The sequence below is a fragment of the Fimicolochytrium jonesii genome (assembly GCF_025526975.1).
Source record: "Fimicolochytrium jonesii strain JEL569 chromosome Unknown EV422scaffold_3, whole genome shotgun sequence".
Lineage (NCBI taxonomy): Eukaryota > Fungi > Chytridiomycota > Chytridiomycetes > Spizellomycetales > Powellomycetaceae > Fimicolochytrium > Fimicolochytrium jonesii.
The window spans coordinates 1,531,343-1,546,763 of NW_026515670.1; the positions used below are offsets into that span (position 1 = coordinate 1,531,343).

A 15,421-nucleotide genomic window follows, 5' to 3' on the forward strand; every position below is an offset into this window, starting at 1 on the left:
GCGGCGAAGTGAATATACTAAGCCCGATGTCAGCTCCTGGCAGTGCAGAGAACCGTTTTCGTATATATATGAAGGAACCTGTCGGAAAGATGAGGAGCCAAACTTGACAGCGCGTGTGCCGTCAAATATTGCGCCTTAGCATTTTCCTTTTCCTTATTTTGAGCACGGCGGGTGACTGAAGTTCAGGCAACACACAAGCCCGACGATGTATACTTCAACCGGCGACTAAACAATTCGTTGCAACTACATCTCTCTTATCCTCCATCAGCTAGATTTGGAATTTTGGCCATAGCTATGTACCATTATGCTGTGTTTAGAGAGTTATTTCGATAGGGCCCGGCTTGATTGACGTGCTAAAAAATATCAAGAGAAAGCAAGAGAAGCATAAGTCAATCTTTTGCGGTTGTGGGAATGCGGGCTTTCATTGGCTCTTACCTTGGTGAACTTGGATGATACGCCGTGAAACCCTACGGGCATCTCGTGAACCGTTGGATGCGACTTGCCATAGTCGCCGGATGTTGTCGAATAGAGTGGATGATGTCCTGGAATCTCATACCGCCACAATGCTTCATGGGGGAAGACGTTTCGTGGTCAGGGGACGGATCCGTGTACCAATGATTGCCAGAAGCGTCAATGGACACACCTGGCCTCTCAAACCGATGTGGCATATGCCCCGTTGTTCTATACATCTCCGACGTGTGCTGCTGCCATTTCTCCTTCTCCTCTACATGCCGTGGCAGCCTGGCTTCATGCCTGTGCCGCAATGCATCCAAATTCTCATCTCCCGCACCACCCGCAGGCCCTCCATCAAGATGATTATGATGCTCATGCCGATTCAACTCCGACCTAGCCCCGTGCAGAAGGATCTCCTGCTCCTCCTCAGCCTTCTCCAGCTCGACTCCCTCCAGAGCAAAGCTTTCTTCCACAAACGTCTCCTCCATCTCCTTCACAGCCCGGCGTTGGGCATTCAGCAGGTCTGAGTCCTCCTTTTGGATTCTGGCTTGTGCTTGGTCGAGCGATTTTTGCAGCGAAGCGAGCTCTTTGTGGATTTGGGGGAGTTGGAGGACGTTGTTGCGAGGAAAGGGCGGACGCTGATTCTGTGGTGGACCAAACTGGTCCGAGCCGGTGGAGACGACGCCGCCCGGAATTAGCGACATCTTTTTTACACGGGGCCTGGATATTCCAAGAGGCAATGAAAGTGAGTAAAGTGACCCAGAGACATAGCTGAAACATACACTTACGATTGCAATTACTATCCAAGCCCAGGGGTTTGCGAAGTGTGGCCTGAGTTGCGTTATGTGCAGGTGTGCGGGGCTCATGAGCGGAGTTATCCTGCTTATTCAATCGGCCTTAACGCGTAACGGGGAGACGCGAGGACCAGGAAGCATGAGACCTGCCCTTGAACGGAACTACACATACAGTAGAATTGCTGTAGAATCGGCGTAGACGCAATTTGTGTTGTGAATATGCGGTTTAGCGCGAGTCTCTGTCGTGAATCGTACTTGTTTGCGACGGGGGAATGATATGTACGCATGCATGATTGTGCTCCATCGTTAACCGAACTACAGTATATCGCTAGAATGAACTATCTAGTTGTGGGATTCTGAGCTTTCCTACTCACGCCTAAAAACGATGAGATGCACGAGGATGTTTTTCATGTTTTTCGTGCTTGTGGAACAGGATGCCCCGTAGGTACGCCCCCGAACTGAAATGTTGAAATGGAGGGGGCTATGGTTTGACTGTTCTTCCACGTACGCCGTACCTTACATGGCAATTCCGCAGTCTCCTCCCAAACGGAAAGCCAGACTTGAAACCCCCCCCCCCCCCCCCCCCAAAAAAAAAAAACTGTGCATACCGCACCGTGCATCGGCGAAATGATGACTTTCAACTCCCCCACGGCTCCCTCCCTGCATACTCCCTAGCCGGCATAACATACGGCCACACCGCACGCAAGCCCCCACCACCATGCCCATCTCCCCCCACAACAACCCCATCAGCATCAACAGGCACAAGAACCCCCAGTTCCCAATTATTGATATCAATCGCCGTCCCACTGCGATTCGGGGCCAACTTGCCCCACGCCGAGAGGGTCGTGTTGTGCGAGCCGCAGTAGTACCAGCCGATCGGTGCTGTTTGCGTTGGCGGTTGCAGTGTCGTTGTTGATGATGCAAACTGTGGCGTCCCTGGTAACTTAAACCCCGTCTCTGCAACCGTAGCCGGTAAACACACCATCATCTTCGCATGGGAGAGCACGCCCTGGCGCGTCGAGATCGAGTCGCGGAAACAGCGCTGCGGATAATGGTGCTTTTCCCAGTATCTGCGTTGAAAGGTGATTGTTCCCGCGCCGGGTGCACCGTAGGTCGAGCTGAGTACGGTTTCTTTTGTAGGGAAGAGGATGCGGACGTGGGTGAGTGCCGTGTCCTCGTCCTCATGGCTGGTATGCCGATGCGGGTCCTTCCCACAAGCGGCGCGAAGCATCTGCGTGAGCCACGAAAGAGTCGTGTCACCGAGGGATGATGTAGCGGCCGTGAGCGTGCTTTCACTCGGTGAGAGATGCGGGATATGCAGCTCGCGCACGCAGTGGGCGAGTCGGAGCATGCCGTAACTGTGCAGGTCGTCGCCGGCGTGGGTTCCTGGTTTGGAGAAGACGAGATTGACGGCTGCGAGGGAGAAGTCGGCGTGGGCGAGGAGAGCGGTGATTGTGGATGGGATTTCGAGAAGGGTGAGGATATTGGTGAGGTCGAGGGCGAATTGGGATGTTGCGTTTTCGGGACGAGGGGTGGGCGATAGGGGGAAGTCTTGGGCCCAGAAAACCTGCGCATCGGAGGGTGTAGACAAATCAAGATCAGCTTCTATCCCTTGATGATAGCCACCGCTCGGGAGGAAAGCAGTGCTCACATCGGTACATACATTCTCCAGTTGCACCCAATCATGATTCACCAGATTCGCGGACGGGACAGCCACGCGCAAGAACCCCGGGTACCACAACACAAGCAGCTTGACATGCATACAGCAATACTTCCTCCTGCGGGGCGGAAATACCCAATACATGTTGTATCCAGGGTGGTACTGCATCGGAGGGGGTTCCAAGATCTCCATTCCATAGGGCCGGACAATGTATTTCTCGGTCGTGCGGTTGACTTTCGCCATCAGCCACTGGTCGTCGATCTGGAAGGCGCTGAATATCCCGCGTTGCAGGTGATGTCTGTCCACGAGTTCCTCGAAGCGGGTGTATCGAGGATCCGCCGGTCCGTCCACCTGCGTCATTCCGATGTGGCCGTGGGGGTATCTCATCGAGTACGCCGTGCTGCTGCTCTGAGTAGATGCCGGTTGATTAGCAATGCTGGGAGTCGGTGCATTCGCAGCCGGATTTCCAACGGCCGAACGAACTGATCCTGAGCTATCGACCTTGACTTTCTTCGCAGCCCTCTCCAACCGCGCACGCTCTAGCTCTACCCTATCTACCATAGCATTCAGTGAGAACGATGCTTGTGCAGAGCCCGCCGACCCTTCGGCCGACGCGCCGCCATTAACAACAGGGCGATTCACAGGCCCAGCTTCCGCGGCGTCCTCCACATCCCTCTTCCTCTTCAAATCTCCCATAACCCCGTTCCCCGCCCAACTCGACTTCCCACCCTGGGGCACCGAACTCGAACTCGAACTCCCTCCCCCTCCCTCACCCTCCCAAACAGCATCCGCAAACCCGTCAACACTCTCCTCCAAAGACGCCTTCAAAGCCCGCTGCAGATCCGCATCCTCCCCGTCGTCAGCGTCAACGAGATCAATAACCTCTACCACCTGTTTGCCTTTGCCGTTCGTGCGTGCTCGGGGCGAGATGGGTGCGGCGGGGGTTAGATCTACGATATCGGGATCGTCGTCGTCGGGGATGGTGTAGATTGAGGTGGGAGATGGTTTGGAGGTGTGAGATGGTTTGACTCGCTGTGTGCCGCACACCTCGCAGGCGGGGAGGGCGGGGATGCTGTCGTTTATGTAGGTGCAGGTCTTGCAGGTCCAATTGGCAGCCATGGCTGTGGAATGGGCAACCTGCCCGGTGGGTTGTGACCGAGAGAAGGCTGGTGAGGTGGGGAGAGGTTGAGGTTGAGGACCCTGCGCGTGTTATGAGGGTGAGTTTCACGCGTGGGGAGCGGGCTTAGCAGGGCATATGCACAGTACCAGAGGCCTCCAGACTCTCCCGATCCAACGCTACGACACTAGCAACCGCTATGGATGCTGGATATGTCGATGTTCGCGAAAGGATTCGAGTATCTGCTCAATGCGTTCGGTTGACATATACAGTATGAGACCTCCGTGTCCGCAACGGCACGCCTTCCAATTCACAGCCGAGAATGCTTCAATCAATCAAAAATCCATTTGCATTCCGTTCCAGGCCACAGTATGAAATAAGGCAAATGCTCCAAAAAAAAAAAGTAGATCCGCCAGACTTGCAAATACGATGCAGTCGTTCCGTTCGCTTAGATCCCTCCCTCGCTGCCCCATGCTCCTCCCTCTGTCGCGGTATAAACGGCGTGGTATCAGTTTGATGTGTTTCAGTCCAAAAATGTCAGCGTCTAGTTTCCTCCCTTCCCTCGTCAAGTCACCATATCCCAGCCGCACTCTCTCCCTCTTCCCTCCTTCCCTTCCCACCCCGCAGGTCCTATCCCCATTCCAACCCTCTCACATCTCCTCAAGACAACACAACAGCCGCGCCCCCTGCAGCCTTCGCAGCCCTCGCCGCCTTCACTCGCGCATTATCCGCCAACCTCTGTTTATGCACGAGCGTAAGTCTCGACTGGTGCGAGTTGGCGACGGTGGTGCGGCGTGCGGCGCGCGGTTCGGCGGTGTAGCCGGGGATTCGGAGGTTCCAGTTTCGTTCTTTTGGCAAAGTGATGTGTGTCAGATGAGGAATTTCAAAGCATTGGAATGAAAGCGGGGCGGAATAAACGTACCTAGTTCGAATTGGAGGTCTTTGACACCAACGGAGGAGTCGCCGCGATGTTTCGCTGCTTTTGAGGCGCGACCTACAACATCCAACAAGAAATCGTCGGCGAGCCGCAGGAAGAACTGGGTAGCAAGATGTGTTGTTGGCCACGATCACACAACGGGAGAAGGGAAGGTTCGCACAGAAAAACCACCCACCTGTTCAGCTTCGGGCTCCAACCGGTGCCTAGGCGCAATCTGCTCCATCAACTCATTCAGCTTCCTCTTCCCCAACCCCATCTTCCCCACCGCCGGGCTCCCCACAGCCGTCGGCGGCTTACTCGGCTCCGCATCCAAATCCACATTCGGATCCGCCACCACCGCAGCCCCCGTGCTAGGCCCATGCGGCGCGGTGTCTCCGGGTGCAGGGGATGCTTTGCGCGGCACGAACCGCTGGATCTTCCCGATCCCGTGCGTGAACTGGTTTTTGAAGAAATCGGGCGTGAATGGGTTGTTGGGGTTGTAGAGGCCTTCGTCTTTTGCGGTTGGTGTCCAGCCGTCGTTGGGGTCCGGACCGCTGTCTGGGAGTTTTTCGAGTTTGGGGCCTACGAGAGCGGGTTGGTGCGGTTGTTGGGATTGTAGTTTGATGGCTGCTGCGTTGGCTGGTTGTTGTTGTTGTTTGACGGCTGCCAGTTGCTGTTGCTGAGATTGTTGCATGGGCTGCACCGCTGATGGCCGTGGTTGCGCGATGGGCCGGACGGCGCCGGGGACGGATTGTGGCCGCGCTCGTGCATTTCCGGGGAAGTCTGGCCGCACGGTGCCCGCCGGCGACGCGGTGGGGCCTCTTGGTCTCGCTTGCATAGCCGCCTGCTGTGCCGCAAGGGCAGAGGGCACCTGCGCCGGGTTTCCCATGAGGTTTGCAGAAACAGCCGCCATGCTTGCGGCATGTGTGGTGTTGGGCTGAACCGACACGCCCTGCGGAATGACACCCATTGCCGCTGATAGGTTCCCCTGCTGCTGCATCGCCGCCTGTGCAGCTTGGCGCATCCGCATCTGCTGTATCTGCTGCGCCGTCAGACCTGACGCCGCCCCGCCTACTGCTCCTGCCGCCTGTCCTTGCATTTGTGCCCGGGCCCTGGCTTCCATAATCGCTCGCTGACGCAGTTGCAGATTGTGCATGTCTGCGGCTGTCATTTGCTGAGGGCGCGCCCCGGGATTCTGTATCATGGCCGGCCGGCCCCCCTCGGCGGCTCCCATAGCTTCGCGTGTTTGAGCTGCGATAGTCTGTTGAGCGAGAAGGGCATGCGATGCGGCTTGTTGCTGCAGCTGTTGGTTTTGTAGCATGGTCTGTTGTGTTTGGGCGCCTCGTCCAGCTTGTTGCTGTTGCTGCTGGAGTTGCAGCTGAGCCTGCTGTTGAGCGTGCACAAGTGACGCAGCCAACGTCGCCTGTGCGGTTCCAGCCGGGGCTGCAGCCTGCTGTTGTTGTTGGCGCTGCTGCATTGCCTGCAACTGCGCCAAGGAAAGCCCACGGGCCAGAGCCTGCTGCTGCAATAGAGCTGCTTGCGGGTGAGCCGCCCCCGCTGCCTGTCCAGCTTGTCGTGCCGCAGCAATTTGACTTAACCGGTGTTGAAGAAGCTCAGCTTGACGCCGCAAACCGAATCCTCGAAGGTACTTGCTGAACGCTAGGGCCACATTCGGTGGGGCGCTGTCCCTCAAAGCCTGAATACTAGCATTCTTTGCATTGACCTCCTTTTCCAGTTGCGATTTCAGTTGCTCCTCTCCAGGCGGAAGAGCGTTCACTTTGGTTTGCAGGTTGAACCGTTCCCCAAACATGCTCGTCAGTTCCTTGAATTGGGCGGCGTCCGCTGCACTCAATCCCCCTACCAATTGAGCAATCTGAGACTGGATGACTTTCAGCTCCTGCTGAAACTGCGCCAAATTCATGGTAGGAGCTCCTCCACCCGCAGCTCCCGCGTTGTGGACTACAGCAGCCGCAGCGGGAGCCCCCGGTGCGCTGGTACCCACCGCGGCCTGCATGTTCGGATTATGCTGCTGGGTGTGCGCTGCCGGAGAGGTCATTGACATTCCGGCACTCGAAGGGGGAAGCTGGCGCGGCATCTGTTGTTGGGTCGTTTTGTTTGCCGTATTCTGTTGCGCTCCATTGCTGGCTGCAGGTAGTTGGTGCAATTGAGCGAGCGTTTGGGCCTGCTGTTGCGCGAGGGTTTGAGCCTGTTGTTGTTGTTGAGCGAGGGATTGAGGTTGCTGCTGAGCGACTGTCTGGGCCTGCTGTTGTGCGAGCGTCTGGGCTTGCTGCTGCTGATGTTGCTGCTGCAGACGCTGCTGTTGCTGTTGTTGCAAGTGCTGCTGTTGAAGTTGTTGCTGTGGTGTTGACATCTGCATCGGCCGGGTTCCCCCAGCCCCGGCTGCGGCTGCCTGCTGCTGCTGCAGCAGATGTTGCTGAGGCTGCTGGTATTGAACAGCGGGTCTCGGTCCCTGCTGCTTGTTGAATAACGCCATCGCCTGATGCTGCAGAAATTGTTGCTGCTGTACCGGACCCAATTGTTGAAAGAATTGCTGCTGCTGTGGGTTGAGGTGGGCCATCAACTGCTGAGGTGTGATCTGCTGAGGCTGCTGCTGTTGCTGCTGTTGTTGTTGATGCTGCTGTATCAAGGCCGCCTGCTGCATCTGCTGCTGCTGCATGGGGGTCAACTGCTGCCCTTGAGTCTGCTGCCGTGGCGTCGGCGGCTGCTGTTGCTGCTGTTGTGCTCCCTGCGCGGCGTTGGCAGCGGCCTGCGCCCTCTGCGCGGCCTGCTGGGCCAAGTGAGCTCTAAGTAGTGGCTGAAACTGCGGATACTGCTGGGCAATCTGCTGCATATGCTGCGGGTTTGACATCGCCATCCGAAGGAACTGCTCTTGCTGCTGCAGAGGAATGGCTTGCGGGAATATTTGCGAGGTCTGCATTTGAGGTGTTCCGGCGGTCATACCGGGCTGAACAGCTGGCGAGGCGTTGACTGCATATGCTCCCGGTGGTAGCGACGTTCCACCCGCACCAATGTACTGCTGCTGCTGGCCATTTGCGCTCCCAGCTCGGCTCATCGCGGCCATATGATGCTGCTGTTGTTGCGTGTTGGGTGTGCCTCTGCCCGCGTTCGGCGTGGGAGGTGGTCGTGGTGACATACTTGCTGTGAGCGAAACTCTCTCTGACCAAAAACTCCAGGAGGGAAGTGCGTCCGGTATTGGTCGTCGATACCTGTGCTGTGCAACAGCGAGTGATGAAGGACCGTGAGGCAGCCGGCTGTCTTTGGTGTATATGAAGTCAGACGGCGACAGTTTGTGAGTTCCCAGCGAGCGGAACGAGGCGCACAAGGTGGGAACTCTGAAGGAACGTGAAGTCATGCGCGTCCTGTCAGTTCGTTCCCTCGCTGTCATTTTGCGCTTGCAACCAAAAGGTTAACCCCCGGAGAGTTTCCCCCCCATACCCACTTCTTGAACTCCGATGCCTTCAGGATCATGCTTCATTCGGCCCATGGCGAGATACTGCAATGCATGCTTGAGTTTAGCTGATATGGCTTACAGCATGCGCACTAATCTATGTACAGTACATCAAGCGCTACCCCGTTACGCCGCCCGAAAATGAACGAACTTCCTTTACTGATGATTAAAAGAAAAGGAAGAATGCTCATGCGTCTATATCTAACTCTCCTCACCATTATCTCCCTACTGACGAGACTACCTCCCCAACAACAGAAACCAGCGATTACGCGTACTTGCCGCCTCCCTACGCACAACGCGTTTAGGATCGTCTAGCGCCACGTTCAGCCGCCGAAGCACCTCGGGCTTGTGCGGGAACAGCAGCGCATAGTCGAACTTCTTGGGCAGCTCGCCGAGGATCTTGAGGGCGGTGACGCGGACGGCCTGCGTTCGAATTTACATGAAAATCAAAGGATCGCTCTTGGGAAACACACACAACATACCATAGTATCCCCCTCCTCCACCCCCGCGGCAGTACCAATCTTCAGCAACGCCGCCACAATCGACGAGATCTGCGGCGCCACGACGCCTCCATCGTCCCCAATCAGCGACTGCAACGTGTCGAGGGTAGCGAGCTTCAGATCCGCGTTGGGCTGCGAGAGGGAAAAGAGGAGGAGCGGGAAGAGCTGTGGGAGGGAGTTGGAGACGATTTGTTTGGGGACGTTCTTGAGCAGGTGCGAGAGGGCCACGAGGCAGGTTGATTTTGTTGCTGGGTGCGGGGGAGGATATGGCGTGAGTGATGTAGAGATGCGGCACACAGGCCGGCGAAAAGGAACCACCGAAAAACTCACCCGCATCCCCTTGCTGGAACCCCTGCACCAGCAACGGCACACAATGTCCAAAGAACCGTTGCTTATACAACAGCTATTGCCGCGCGCAGTAGTTCAATCCGCATGAGAAAACCACTCACAGAATCCATACCAAACGCCCAACATCCCCAAATCTCACCTTAACAACAGCAAACCCCTTCTTCGTCAACGTCCCATCCTCCGCATCCTGCACAATAATCCCTAACCCCTTTGCCGCATCCAGCCCTGCGGGCGTCTCGAGAAGTCGCAGGACTTGCAGTGACTTTTCGAAGCCGAGGGTGTGTGCCCTGATGATTAATGCGCGGACAATCCAGGAGTAAACCAAAATGTAGACCCGTCTACGCTCGATGGGCGCGGTTTCGTCGCAGAGGGCAGACTCGAGCTGCGCCATGATCGGACCCGACGCGAATGTCGCTATTTGTGCGTCTGCGTAACGAGAAAGAAGCTCAACGTCAACACCCAGATCCCGGAGTCCTGTCCCTTCTGCACCCAAGTCCCGTATATCGACTCACGTCATACCATTGCCGATTTTGTTCAAAATCGAAGCAGCAGCTTTAGCCAACGCTTCCGCAAACTGTGTGTCCGAACTGCGCAAGGCGCGTTCCAGCAGGTCGGCCAGGAATTGTCCAAGATCGGGGACGGGGATCGCGGTCGCTGGCCTGCAATTACAAAGCAACGCGCTGAACAGGATAGCGAGCCGTGTCTGTCTCTCTGGCGCATCAGGCTGAAGAGGTGCAAAGGGTCCCTGAGTTTGCGCCATAGCGGTGACGGTCGAAGTGCCGCCCTTGACAAAGAGCTCGATGGCGGTGTTCAGGACGGCTTGTTGCGATCCAACATCCATCCCCCGCATAACCGCCCCAAAAATCCTCGCCCACTTCACCAAAATCCGCGGATGATTCAACAACACCTCGCTATGATACGACGCCGTAACAACCCTCGCCAAGAACGGCTTGATGATACTCTCCGCCATATCCAGGTCAACAGTCGGATCCACAGGCGAAGTTTTCGCCGCATCTTCAATAATCGAGCGGATCGTTTTCGACAATGATTCCGCGTACTGCAGTGCGGGTTCCTGGTGATTTTGCAGGTTCCCGACACTGTCGAGCCGCTCGAGGAGACGTTGGGTGCTGGCCATTTGCAGGTCGGGGATGGAAGACAGGGCGAGAATGGCGAGGAGGACGTTGGGGACGTGATTGGATTCGGTGGGGATGTTGCCGACGGGGAGTTCACGGAATAGGGCCGGGAAAGTTTTTTGAAGTATCACCCCCGGTTTCACTGTCCCGTACGTCACGAGTGCGGTAAGTGCTTCTTGCCGGATCTCCTGGTCCTTGCCGCGCACGACGGCCTGGTTGAGTTGTTCCACCGCGACGTTGATCTCGATATCCGCGAGGACTTGGCGGGACATCATCAGCGCCGCGAGCCCGCGGAAACCTTCCCGGCGTAAAAGCATGTACTCGCTCTCGGAGGCGCTTGCTGCGATGTAGACTTGGAATAGGCGGTCTTTGAAGGTGAGGATGGGGTTGCTGGTGACGTCGTCCATGTCCATGGTGTCTGCGTTGGTGACGCCGTAGACGATCTGGCCGGCTTTGATGAACTCGGTTAGGACTTCGAGAAGGCTTTTCTGACGGGTTGGGAGGTTTTGCATAGAGCACTGCTCTAGGAGTGGGTTCACAAGGGCGTTCAAGACGTAATGGCATGCGGGATCTAGATGGGTTGTTGAAGAAGATGAGAAACACATAGAGTGCGTGAAAACAAGGCATCCTGATGCATCGCTGCTTGACACGCACCTGAAGCAGAGGCAGCAGCAACGAGCATCTTCCCGCTCAGTTTGCCGTATTTCAGTTCCGGATCCCTAAAATTATGTATCGAGTCTTTCACAGCCAGCTCCAAGAAGGCCTCCAGAGGAGACTTTGCACTGGTCGATGAGACCGTAGCGCTGGAGAGCGCGACGGTAATGGCGTTGACAAGGGCGAGGGCTGCCGCAATGTTGTGATCATCCGCCGTCCTGAAGATCTCTTCTTTCAAGTAGTTCCACAGATGCTCCGCCTGCGGGATGAAAGCATCTGGCCCGTACACCGGCGCACACGCGGTCAACGTCTCCATAGCATCCCGTTTCGCACTGCCGGACGCGCTCGCCAGCTTCTCAAGCAACAACGGCATCGCATACTGGGCGAACAACGGGGTCGCAGATATACAATTCCGGAGCGCGAGTTTCAGATCGTCGGCGGTGATGCCGTACACATCGTCTGGTGGCGGACGGAAGGTGATGGGGAAGTAACAGAACACAACGCTGAAGAGGTCTTCTGTGAACTTTGCATAGTCCAGCGTCTCAACCATTGTTCGAACAATACGGAACGCTAGCAGGAGGTTGCGAGGGTCCTTTTCCCCGTCCATGGCTTGGATGTAGCCGGCGACGAAGTCAGAGCCCATTTGCTGGACCACTTGCAGATGGTTTCGTAATAGCAGGTCGAAAATTTCAAAGACAGAGTGCCGCACTGTTTGTTGAAAGGTCTGGACGGCTAGCTCAGTGAAGATGCTGGAAACGGATGCCGAGCGTCAGATGATCTCTCGCCCTCGTGTGTTGCCGGATTCTTAACGATACCACCTACCCTGTCGGTATCTTCCCCGCATCTTCGGATTTCACCAATTCCGCCTTCAGTAAGGCTTGTATCCCTTTCAAGACCTGCGCTACGCTGGGCTGATCTTGCAGGCGCTCCAGATAGAACGTCAACAGCACACTAGCTGTATGGTCGGAACTGCATGTTAGTTGTCACTGATCCGGACACGAGCGTGCACGGCAGAATCTCTCCTACCTGCTGTGGATCCAATCCGCTCGCTGGGGCAGGTCGTCAGAATCGATGACAACAGTCCAACAGCTACACATCAGATCAAAAATGGAACTCTCAGTGATCCCTGCCCTTATCCCGCTGATGCAGAACTATGATGCATATGCCTCCCCACCTTTGGCGCGGACAAATGGGTCCGTATTCGTCAACTGAGGCCCCAGCTGCTCCACTAAAGTCAATAGTGCAACTTCGCCCGCATTGACTCCCTGCACCACCACTTCTGCCGCGTTGTCGCTTTCTGGAGATCCCACAGGCACGCTGATATAAGTTTGTAATGCGCCCTCCATTATGACCCGCCGGCTCTATTCCACTTTCTAGCGACGTTGCTGTGGTTGATAGATCGTGCCCTGTTATCGCAAATGCATGCCAGGAGTGAATGAATTCGGTCAGTTCAATCGATACCAAAACAAGCAGCCTTAAAGTTTTCTTGAATGCTATTCCTACCCTCTTGAAGCTTCTAAGTCAGTGGGAGACCGTCTTTTGACTGTATATGTATATCTATATGGTGCGTACGTGCTATGCAATTGCACGGTGTGTTGGGAAGGGAGGGTCGAGAGCAGGGTCGAGAGTTGGAGTTGGAAGGGATAACATTTCCACGCTTTTGATGCGCAACACAACGACCCAGACAACGACCGCCATGCCGCCCCGGCTCAACAACATCAAGCGCACTAAGAGCACCACCCTCCTCGCCTACGGCAGCTTCCTCCTCACCGCCCTCTCACTGCTCCACCTCCCGGCCCCGGCCGTCGCAACAACACCAGAAGCCTACCCGCAATTCAACGTCTCGGCAGCGCTATGGTCGAACGGACCGGCAGAGGCCGAGGTGGAAGGCTTCTTCTCGACAAGTGGGCATACGAATAATTGGGCAGTGTTGGTCTGCACCTCGCGGTTTTGGTTCAACTATCGGTATGTGGGAATGGAGTGGGATGGGTGATATCGCCTTGGGTTTTGGTGGACAAGGGCTCAAAGCTGAAATCCCACCCACCAGGCATATCGCAAACACATTGTCGATGTACCACACGGTCAAACGCCTCGGCATCCCCGACTCGAACATCATCCTGATGCTCTCTGACGACGTCGCCTGCAATGCACGCAACCATTTTCCCGCTACCGTTTACAACAACGTCGGACGCTTCCTCGACCTCTACGGCAAAAACATCGAAGTCGACTACCGTGGCTACGAAGTCACCGTCGAAAACTTCATCCGCCTCCTAACGGGTCGTCACGACCCCTCCATCCCGCGCTCCAAACGGCTGCTCACCGACGACCGCAGCAACATCCTTGTGTATATGACCGGCCACGGCGGCGAGGAGTTCCTGAAATTCCAAGATGCCGAGGAGATCAGCAGCTATGATATCGCTGACGCGTTCGGGCAGATGCATGAGAAGAGCAGGTATCATGAGATCTTCTTTATGATCGATACCTGCCAGGCGGCGTCGATGTATAAGCAGATCTACTCGCCCAATATCATCGCAGCGGCATCGGCGTTGACGGGGCAGAACTCGTATTCGCATCATTTGGACCCGGAGATTGGCGTTGCGGTTATTGATCGATTTACATATTACAATCTGGAGACATTGGAGAGATTGCAGAATGGGGCGCAGGATACTTTGCAGGAACTGGTAGGCATGGGGCGATGTGCTCTGGGGAAGAATCATTATGTCGCGCTGGCTGACCCTTGCTCTTGCCCTGGTGTCCCAGTTTCAGACCTACTCGGTATCCGCAATTGCATCCACGCCCGGCATCAGGACAGATCTCTACCCGCGTGGCACCCAGAAGGTATGTCCCAGAACATATTCAAGGAGGAGAAAGCCCCTTCTCATGTCCGCTCTCCACTTTTTCCAGGCCCTAGTAACAGACTTCTTCGGCGGCGTCCAAAACATTGAGCTCACCAAAAAGGGCTACACACTCACACCGCGCGCCTCCAGTGACATCGCTCCCTCCCGCCGCAAAGGTAAAGCGGTCCATCATCGCAAAGAGACTGCTATCGCAACAGCAACTGCATCAAAGACGGTTAGGAATAGCGCATTACCCCTCCAAGACGCCGGGCGGCCGTCCCTGGTGCCCTTCCTGGCCGGCGCGGTGGTGTGTGCGGCGCTGGTGTGGGCGGTACAGACTGTGGGGATCACTGGCGAAAGGGGGAAGGCGTATGCGGGGAGACATAGGAAGGTGCGGTGATTGTTGGAGGGATATGAGGGTGGGTGCCATGTCTGTATATGCATGTAGAGCAAATTTTGGGGATCATGGCGAGGTCTATGTAGTTTGCTTCTATGGCTTTTCTGTCAATCTGGAGTGGTGGGTTGCAATATCTTGCGCAGGCTGGTCGTCCTGCTCTGGCAAACCTCGAAGACCACCCCCGCCCACCCACTTCTTTTTCTTTCTCGTTCCATCAACCTTCATAGGGGTGCGTGTATTTCTTGCTTCTCACCTGCACGCAATGACCTCGACACATTCTTCTCCCTCGGGGAATGTCTCTCGAGCAAACGACCCTGCCGCTGGGAAGCGTGCGGCTACCCCGCTTGCAGCTCGAACAGCTGCCTTTCAAAGGTTCCACGCAGCTGCGGTTTTCCCTTTGCACTTTTTTGCTTCAGCGCCTGCTGATGTCCGACCCTTCTTGAAGATTATGCAGAGCTTGCCAGCTTCGGGATAGGCTTCGGGATAGGCTTCGGGATTTACGTCAACCTTCCATCGTCGAAGGACTTCAGCTCCAAGTGAGGAAGAGGTTGACGTTGGCACGCGGGTCTGATGTGTCGCTAACAGTCGCTAACTTCCCATGATTCTTCCCAGGGGTTCGACTCCAACATGAGGGCGGCGATTCTGCATTGCGCGCTTGGTGTCTCAATTCCAAGTCAACCGGCAAGAGACATCCCCGTTTGTTCCCAGCCAGCATCCTTAGCAGCACCCGACGCACTCACTCACGCAGGGCAGCACAGGCACCATGTTCATCACAAAGTAAGTCGCCCCCATCCCGGAGGATATTTCCCGTCGATCCTCACTTGGGATGTGGGATGCTAGACGCATGAGCCCCCCAACGTCATCCCGTCTTGCAAGACCCGCAACCACTAACCCACCCTCTTACTTCAACAGCCTGTACTCGAACCTTAGGCGGCGTCTGTACGACCACCCTACCATCTTCTTCTCGTACATCATGGGTATCGGAGGTAGGTCAATGTGACGAATTGTTGTTCGTGCCTGAAGGTGGAAGGGAAGCGAAAGAACTGGCTCTCGGCGGCAATACCTCGGAGCTACCATCAATTCACCTGGCGGGAGGGAAGAAGGGCGTTGGAATACTAGTGTATAAAGAGAGAAAGAGACTTA

At 55.9% G+C, this 15,421-nt stretch overlaps 5 protein-coding genes across 5 annotated transcripts; 1 reads left to right on the forward strand and 4 right to left on the reverse strand.

Annotated features, from left to right (window-relative positions):
• Window positions 1–65: 65 nt before the first annotated feature.
• EV422DRAFT_518041 (uncharacterized protein) lies at window positions 66–1,394 on the reverse strand. Its single transcript, XM_053069494.1, has 4 exons — window positions 1,242–1,394; window positions 644–1,173; window positions 436–566; window positions 66–353 (listed from the first exon to the last, which is right to left on the reverse strand). Exons 2-4 carry the CDS (start codon window positions 1,155–1,157, stop codon window positions 303–305), a joined length of 696 nt encoding a protein of 231 aa, XP_052928944.1. The 5' UTR covers window positions 1,158–1,173; window positions 1,242–1,394; the 3' UTR covers window positions 66–302.
• A 448-nt stretch (window positions 1,395–1,842) lies between these two features.
• EV422DRAFT_518042 (tyrosyl-DNA phosphodiesterase-domain-containing protein) lies at window positions 1,843–3,629 on the reverse strand. Its single transcript, XM_053069495.1, has 2 exons — window positions 2,911–3,629; window positions 1,843–2,814 (listed from the first exon to the last, which is right to left on the reverse strand). Exons 1-2 carry the CDS (start codon window positions 3,601–3,603, stop codon window positions 1,885–1,887), a joined length of 1,623 nt encoding a protein of 540 aa, XP_052928945.1. The 5' UTR covers window positions 3,604–3,629; the 3' UTR covers window positions 1,843–1,884.
• A 720-nt stretch (window positions 3,630–4,349) lies between these two features.
• On the reverse strand, window positions 4,350–7,473 carry EV422DRAFT_518045 (uncharacterized protein). Its single transcript, XM_053069496.1, has 3 exons — window positions 5,137–7,473; window positions 4,947–5,061; window positions 4,350–4,872 (listed from the first exon to the last, which is right to left on the reverse strand). The coding sequence occupies exons 1-3, from the start codon at window positions 7,432–7,434 to the stop codon at window positions 4,685–4,687; spliced, it is 2,601 nt and encodes an 866-aa protein (XP_052928946.1). The 5' UTR covers window positions 7,435–7,473; the 3' UTR covers window positions 4,350–4,684.
• Window positions 7,474–8,417: 944 nt separating this feature from the next.
• EV422DRAFT_518047 (Dos2-interacting transcription regulator of RNA-Pol-II-domain-containing protein) lies at window positions 8,418–12,676 on the reverse strand. The gene is made up of 10 exons (XM_053069497.1): window positions 12,548–12,676; window positions 12,219–12,450; window positions 12,071–12,133; window positions 11,867–11,999; window positions 11,045–11,793; window positions 9,777–10,961; window positions 9,397–9,683; window positions 9,240–9,312; window positions 8,892–9,157; window positions 8,418–8,832 (listed from the first exon to the last, which is right to left on the reverse strand). The coding sequence occupies exons 2-10, from the start codon at window positions 12,388–12,390 to the stop codon at window positions 8,647–8,649; spliced, it is 3,114 nt and encodes a 1,037-aa protein (XP_052928947.1). The 5' UTR covers window positions 12,391–12,450; window positions 12,548–12,676; the 3' UTR covers window positions 8,418–8,646.
• A 64-nt stretch (window positions 12,677–12,740) lies between these two features.
• EV422DRAFT_492794 (peptidase C13 family-domain-containing protein) lies at window positions 12,741–14,281 on the forward strand (the record flags this gene model as incomplete). Its single annotated transcript, XM_053067625.1, has 4 exons — window positions 12,741–13,009; window positions 13,092–13,725; window positions 13,805–13,882; window positions 13,949–14,281. The coding sequence occupies 4 exons, from the start codon at window positions 12,741–12,743 to the stop codon at window positions 14,279–14,281; spliced, it is 1,314 nt and encodes a 437-aa protein (XP_052928948.1).
• Between the last annotated feature and the right edge of the window lie 1,140 nt (window positions 14,282–15,421).

Excerpts from the sequence above, each read along its gene's own strand:
- EV422DRAFT_518041 (XM_053069494.1), bottom strand. The coding sequence starts at position 1,157 with ATGTCGCTAATTCCGGGCGGCGTCGTCTCCACCGGCTCGGACCAGTTT. Across the intron at positions 567-643 it reads ACATCGGTTTGAGAGGCCAG|CATTGTGGCGGTATGAGATT; the intron begins GTGTGTCCATTG and ends TCCCCCATGAAG. Across the intron at positions 354-435 it reads TATCATCCAAGTTCACCAAG|CACGTCAATCAAGCCGGGCC; the intron begins GTAAGAGCCAAT and ends GATATTTTTTAG.
- EV422DRAFT_518042 (XM_053069495.1), bottom strand. The coding sequence starts at position 3,603 with ATGGGAGATTTGAAGAGGAAGAGGGATGTGGAGGACGCCGCGGAAGCT. Across the intron at positions 2,815-2,910 it reads ATTGGGTGCAACTGGAGAAT|GTTTTCTGGGCCCAAGACTT; the intron begins GTATGTACCGAT and ends TCCGATGCGCAG.
- EV422DRAFT_518045 (XM_053069496.1), bottom strand. The coding sequence starts at position 7,434 with ATGGCGTTATTCAACAAGCAGCAGGGACCGAGACCCGCTGTTCAATAC. Across the intron at positions 5,062-5,136 it reads TGGAGCCCGAAGCTGAACAG|TTCTTCCTGCGGCTCGCCGA; the intron begins GTGGGTGGTTTT and ends CTTGCTACCCAG. Across the intron at positions 4,873-4,946 it reads AGACCTCCAATTCGAACTAG|AACGAAACTGGAACCTCCGA; the intron begins GTACGTTTATTC and ends CTTTGCCAAAAG.
- EV422DRAFT_518047 (XM_053069497.1), bottom strand. The coding sequence starts at position 12,390 with ATGGAGGGCGCATTACAAACTTATATCAGCGTGCCTGTGGGATCTCCA. Across the intron at positions 11,794-11,866 it reads GCGGGGAAGATACCGACAGG|CATCTTCACTGAGCTAGCCG; the intron begins GTAGGTGGTATC and ends ATCCGTTTCCAG. Across the intron at positions 10,962-11,044 it reads TGCTGCTGCCTCTGCTTCAG|ATCCCGCATGCCATTACGTC; the intron begins GTGCGTGTCAAG and ends CAACCCATCTAG.